Source organism: Dendroctonus ponderosae, unplaced genomic scaffold (genome assembly GCF_020466585.1).
Source record: "Dendroctonus ponderosae isolate FM_Combo_2020 unplaced genomic scaffold, Dpon_F_20191213v2 Dpon_F_20191213_2, whole genome shotgun sequence".
NCBI lineage: Eukaryota > Metazoa > Arthropoda > Insecta > Coleoptera > Curculionidae > Dendroctonus > Dendroctonus ponderosae.
The window spans coordinates 13,550,623-13,557,923 of record NW_026018165.1 but is presented as its reverse complement, the minus strand read 5'-3'; the positions used below and the strand labels follow the sequence as shown (position 1 = coordinate 13,557,923).

The window sequence follows — 7,301 nt, the reverse complement described above, 5'->3', positions numbered from 1 at the left end:
CAAATCTAAAACTTCTTGAATTCAAGCCTTTTTTGAGAAAACTGCCAACATTTTCCCATCCATGGTTCACTTTCTAAAAAGGCCATTTATTTCTGCCTAGAATGATGTACAAATGAGCGTTCCTGCTCATTTTGCCTCCGAGATATGAGCAAAAACGGGCCGGAAAACATGAAATTTGGGCATAATCTTGAACCTAAGTGTTTGATATTCAAATTTCGCTTTCTGGGTCAAAACTACTCAAATTTCCTCACTAACGTTGTTACGACAGAATCGAATTTTCAATTCTCTACCCAACGATGACGGGACGGAAAACATGAAATTTTACAATAATCTTGCGCCACCCTTGCACAAAACGACGATCATTTTTCTAATTTCATAGATAATAGAAGACTGTATTTTTTCTACATGACCCCCCCCCTTACTTTAAAGCTGGATCCGCCCCTGCTTTCAACCGTAACCAGATGAAGAGCTCTCGATGGCGATAAAAACATTATGTTAATAAGCTGCAATGCGTGCAGAAGGAAATTGATATATTGGAAATATATATATGGATAATAAAATAGTGTTAACTTAGTGAAAGTAGTCGCAATAAAAAACGGAAATCATGAAATTTCAATGCCAAATGGTTTGTTTTTCGATATTCCGAAATCTGTTAGTGAAATTATATGAAGAGTTGGTATCGGAAACCACATTGATCGTGAAAGTTTTTTTTAATTTCCTATTGTAGTAAAAATCTGCTTAATGTTTTTATTTTAAATAATTCGGCGCACCAAAGCTATGCAGTAAATGGAAGGCGTGATGATTAAGCAGTTGCAAATATTTATATGCAAGTGTACATTTAATGACTCTGAATGAAGGAAAAAGTATAAAAAAAAACAATTTATTTAATCCACTTTCACCTATAAATCTTGGGTTTTGTGGGAATAAATAAACTGATTTTGGAAAATGCTCGTTTTGTTCGATTCTGGAGCAGGCAAACATAAAACTTCTGCGAACTTCACAATCTACACTTTCCTAAACTGTCCATATTTTTTGCAAATCATTTGCAGCGGCATAACAAATATTGGAAATTTCTATTAAATAATAGGTACCCCCAATTGACAAATGTTACAAACGGAGCAACAACTAACATAAAAATGCGCTATTAGACCATTGTTAGCAACAATGGTTTGACATCATCCTACACCGCAATAAAAAGACATTCTAGACGAAAGCGATGATGATTAAAGTCAGCTCACGAAGAGCTCGAAAAATGCGTTACAATGGGAGGACGCGCACTTATTCGAAAAATGATGAGCTATAGCCTTAATGGTACACATTAACACTATCACTCAGCATTGTTTCAGAATCTCTTGGTATTCAGGAAGGATCGAGCGTTGTGCGAATATTTATTGGGTTATTGTGCTATACGCGACAAAACTTTCTCGTCACCTGGTCGTGATGCAAAACAATAGTATTTTCAAAAAATTCGAAACATGCCAAATATGTAGTTGAAATTTATCCATGGGCCTCAGCTGGGACTATTGCGCTACCAATTTTCCAAGCAAACAATTCCGTTATACGTGCGTATGGAATGCATACAATGCTGGCAATTCAGCGATTGGTAATTTTCCAAAGATAATATTGAATTCGATCCTGCTCAATTGTCTTCTATGTTATCCTTAATTAACAGACTTCCTATGTAAATAGTTCAACATATCCGAATTCTAATATTCTTCTGATGGAAACTAGTATATTTAACGTTGCTAAAAAATATAAATAAGTGTCTGGTACCTATATGTGAACAATAGAGCAACACTTTTAATTCTAATAAGTGAAACCCCAACTCGCAAATTTTATACCAAGCCAGTGGAACCGAACTCATTTGGCGCGATCTCTAAATAATCAGCATTATGTGGATGATAATTGTGGCGCTTTAATTAGTGCCGTAAACGCATAAAATCATTAACACAATATTAATTATCAAGCTCACGGAGATGACGCTCTTTTTAACCCATAATCGCCGATTTCACTTTGAAAAGATCACCGCAAACTCACTGCTGGCGTTTTAACAGATGCAGAACATTAAAAACACATTTAGAATGTTCAATATGAATTTCTTTAAAAAGCATATACATATTCTTTAAATTGCGCAGTGTTTTAGAACCGAACTAAGTTTTACATTAAAATTGACTTGGTTTATTGAAATATCTTCCATGTATCAGTTGATGTAATAGTTCGGCAATTATTCGAAATAAAACTGAAAATAATCCAACAATGATTGTTGACAACGATGTAATACTAACAGCAACAGAAAATTTAAAAAGACCGTCCTCACTTGATTGTGAGAATTTTTGATTAGTGAGGAGCATTTTTTTACATTTCTTGTTGACTGCTTGTGTGCTGACTGTTTTTCATTTGAAGTGGTTTTTTTTCCAAAAAAATTGCTAACATTTCTCTCTCCAAAAAACGCATTTTATTTTTTGATGTGCTGTTGAACTTGAAATTCGAATTTTAAGCGAAAAAAACTTGGGATATTAAAAGCGTATTTATACGATTGATTTGATGAAAAATCCAGCGTTTATTACATGCATCTGGAAAACAATTGATCGGCTTAGACACATGCTGTTGGCAAAGCATTAGCTGGATAAATTTAGAGAGTTTTTATAGTTTTTTAGAATACACTGTTTGATACAGTTTTAAAACTTCTTGTTTTGCTGGCTCATTTCCAATTTTCAACCTGCATGTAGGAGACAACATAGACATTAGACCCTATTTATCCTGCATTTAAACCCATTAATATTCGGTCCCCGCAAATTTTTTTGTATGGCAGCCACTCATTTAAATGTGAGTGCAAATTGCTGCCACTGAGCGGATATGGTGTATCATATGACCACGTCATGACACTGTTTCCCATATTAAATTTGATTGCATTGTCTGTGCACAACTTCGAATTGAGAAATATTTGGCTCACTGTATTGTCTTTCTCAATACATTTTATACTGAACAATGGGGGCGAAAATAAAATGAAAAGTCCTCCTATGGTAAGTTATTAAATCAGAGCAAAAGTTCAAAATACTAAAGTAAGTATTAGCATACAATGCAATTCCAAGACCTAGAAAGTAATCCCGCAGGTATTAACTGCCAAAATTATAAGCATATTGATAATAACGCTAAGCATAGCAGGCATAATAGTGAGGTAAGCGCTAAATAAATTTGATCACTTTCGCCAGTAAAATGATGTAAAGTTTTTCTGCAAATAATTCCGGGAAACACTTTTTCGATTTGAATTTTACATCCAAAAATAATCGCATCACATTCAATATTCGCCCCTAAACGCGACATCATGGTTAAAATCGCCCACATAAATAAAGAAGACTCAAGACAAAATAATAAACGTATAATTCCTCATTATTTACCCATAGCAGATTGTATCGTTTACTTAGGGCGAGCTTTTGAACCTTGTAGGTTTAGGATATCTACGAAAAGCCAAGCAGTTTACAATTATCGTCTTATTTACTTATTTATCGTTATCTGCGACTTCCCGACAAATCAATTATTTGCTGTCATAACAATCGGACCTTCAGGCAACTAATTATTGATAAATTTCGTTTTTAGTGCCATCAATAAAGCATTTTATAGCTGCTAACATTGATTATTCCCCATCATATGCGTTGATATACGTTGTAATGGGCAATATTTCATTCAATTTTCACAAACCGTTAAACTAAATTCCATTTTCTCCGTCGAACTACATTAGAATTAACGTCGCAATAAACAAGTATTGCACAAAAATCAAATATTATCAGGATATTTCCAATTAGGCATGCACGGGTAGCATTCGATAGATTTCAGTAAATAGCTCAATTTCCTTTCTGTGTCAACAATGTGTTTTTTGGCAAATAAAATCTCGAATCGCCAAAAATCATCTAAAAAATTCCATGGATTCAAAACCTACACTTTTGAAGGTAATTGGATAGCATAATGATGCTTTTTTTGGATATGAGTACTCGATTTTATGAACCACTGTAGCAGAGATAAAATAAATTTTTCATGATTCATTCAGCAGTGAAAAGCAGCGTTAAGTACAGCATCGGCAATGTCATAAAAATTCGAGGAAAAGTATTAAAAATGTCATTCCTGAGAAGATAATCAATAGAAAACCGAATATTGAATTAAAGATATATAAAGAAAAAACTACCAGAGAAATAGAAAGTTTTATAAATCAAGAAATTACAACAGCAAAAGAGAATCGGTTATAAAATAAAATAGGTGAAACCAAGATGTAGAGTTGCAACTTAAAAAAATTGCAAAGATCACCATAACAACTTTACCTTTTTTTTAACTAGAGAAGAGCAAATAGATAACTTAATTTACCTATTTCCTCTTCAATGTGTTTATAAAAAAACACGTTTTATCATATATTTCGATAAAATCTGCATAGCACTTTCTTCCACTAAAGGAGTCAAAGTAAAGTGTTTGAAAAGCACTGGAATCAAACACTGGCTGACTGAGAAACCGGGAAAACTTATCAACCATTAAACGAGTTCAACATTGAATCGAACGAAACTTATTTCGTTAATTGAATTGTATATTAGTTCCATTCAGTTGTAATTGAGTCGATAACGAAACAGTGTTATGCATCTCAAACTGATCAGAAGCTAATTTAATTGATAACTAGTTGTGTTCGGATTAATGCTTTAATTGAACACTGGGGTGGAATTAACGCAGCAAATCAGTGCAGTTCGCCATTTGTAACCGTAAAGGAGAAGCAAATCTATGTGAACTTGTTCATCGTTGACTCATGTATTTTTCGAATATCCTGCATCTAAATATTCAAATAAAACTGTGACTACAAAAAGAAGAAATTTCAAAACATATTACAAAAGACAGATTAAATTCGGGGTAAAATATTTTTTCGCTGTATTAAATGCATGTATTAGAAGTTTTCTTTTGCAAGCGCATCTATTGCCACCTTATTCTTAATTATTTAAACATTTGGAAACTCGGTAGTTCCTACACTTTTATCAATTTACTCTCTTTAAGTCTTTTTTTGTCCTGCTTTAGTCGACGCCCATGTATATGAAGGTTTGCCAGTTTTATCAAAACTGAATCGAAACACGCCGGTAATCTTCAATCAAACAGTATATTCCTGAAAGTGATTGGGGACATCCATTGCATTTTTGAAAATTTTCGATGTTCCTCTTTTTAGCATTTCGACATTTTAAACGCGCACAATTCTACAAAACGTCTTCAAAACACAAACACAGATAAACACTCCAAACAGGCTCAATGTTTACATTGGGCAAACATTCAAACAAATCGAAAAATTTACCCAGTATTCTCGTTGGTCACCAACTGCTCCAACATTTGTATCTTTAGCATGGTGTCAACAAAGATTAATCCTCAGCTAATCCACCAAAAAACGGAAAAGAAAAAACAAATCACATGACACAATTTCAAAAAAATTCCCCCGTACGACCTAAATGCGTTTTAGGCTAATTGAAACCGACTGGCCAGACAAGTCGAAAGGTTTCCGATGTGCACGCCAACAAACAATTAATCAAAAAATCACCGGGATATCTTGGAAAAAAAATCAAAACATTGCGGACGAGCGAAGCTCGAAATACCGGTCGATTTTCAAACAAATGAACAACCGCCCACGATCGCAGCCAATCGACTGCGAGCTCTGCTCAGCTCAGCTGGCTGCGATAGTCGTCGCATGGTCCGCGAGATCTACAAGTTGTGAAGCTACACAGTGGGATCAATTTTGTTAAAAATACCGAACTTTTAATATTCAATAATAATACAAAGCGAAAACAAGTTAGTCAACATTTAGTAACAATGACAATTTTTTAAAAATTGTATGTTGTAATTTTAATTTTCAACATTTACTCAAGATGTTTTGTGTTTATTATGTTTTTCCTGTAAATTGTTCTAATACTTCTACAGGAAAATACGGATATTTCATAAAATGAAGCAGAAGAAAGAAGCCTGTCTTGCCATAAAAATTTACAGCGAAAAACAATTTACACTGCCAATACGTTGAAAAGGTGGATTTGATTCATAGCTCCGCCCGATTTCACCCAAACTGCACATGAAACGATTCAAAATCAATCGATTGGAAAAGGAGGAGCCTTGGTCGGGCCTCCACGATCACCTGATGTAAACAACCTAGACTTTTTGGGCTGTCGATCGACCTTAACTACGCATCCAATCAAAATACTGCTACATTCTTCTCTTATCTCACAGATGTGACTGGACAATTTACACAAGGGACAAAAATTAGTATAACAAATGTTAAACCAAGCAAGCACTAAGGACACATTAATATCTTACTCGTCTGGTTAAGTCTCTTATTTATGCTGCAAAACTTGGGCTGATTTTTTCTATACGATAAGTTTTTCGGCCTTTAGCAAAAGCCAGGGTGTCCCTTTAAAAAAATCAACAAAGTTTGATATGCCACGAATTTTGCGAAACATCTTGTGTAACGGAAACAATTTCAATGGATGGCCACCATTAATTGCATAAAAAATCACGGCAAAATTACACTCGTTAGCGATAATCTTCCACTCCGTCTTGTTTTGCTTGTTTTCGTAGCAAATTATTCAAAAAAAAACATTGTCTTCAATCGTTTCATGTGCTTCACCTGAATTTAATCGAAGTAAAATAAGAGAAAAATAGAACAGGAGGCCTCAATTTAAACAAAAGCTGAATAGATAAATTACAAATATGTCTATTCAATTTATTGCTGATTCCGGGCAAAATTCAACCAAAACGCGAAAAAAGTCCTATTGAAAATATAGTGAAAATATAAAATACAATGAAAGTACAAGTATTTGTGATTTTAGGAACTTTGAAAAAAAGAAATATTTCATTTTTTAGATTAAGACTGATAAAATGCAATTCTTGTTAAGAAACTCTGCACTCTGCTATTCATGTCGGAATCATATCCCGATTCTTATCGATAGTTTAAGTAACATTCACTTCTAGTTGTTCGTTCTTTTCCTTAAGTTTACTCACATCAACGGCTTATAAACGTATTTAGTCTTTTTATTTGAACGGAACCTTTCATATGAAGAAAACTTATAGCTACGATAATCAGAAACAATCTCAAACTAAGCCTTTGAATAAAAGTTAAAATGTAAATAGAATAATATTACAAACTATTTTTGTCTAAATTTTATTCAACAAACCACTGTCTGATGTTTAGCAGGAAAGCAGTGGATCTTCTCAGCAGGTGTATAAATATTAGACAGAGACCCAGATATGCAGGTGACATGGCGCAAAGTGGGATGGATGGTAGTAAAAAAATGAGTCAG

At 33.9% G+C, this 7,301-nt stretch overlaps 1 protein-coding gene across 1 annotated transcript in view; it reads right to left on the bottom strand.

Moving 5' to 3' along the window:
• Positions 1-5,675, bottom strand: part of LOC109544419 (rap1 GTPase-activating protein 1) — a gene marked incomplete in the record, with an annotated part of 120,640 nt that extends 114,965 nt beyond the window's left edge. Inside the window, 1 exon segment of the mRNA XM_048664228.1 lies at positions 5,315-5,675. Coding sequence (XP_048520185.1) covers positions 5,315-5,364 — 50 coding nt within the window.
• Between the last annotated feature and the right edge of the window lie 1,626 nt (positions 5,676-7,301).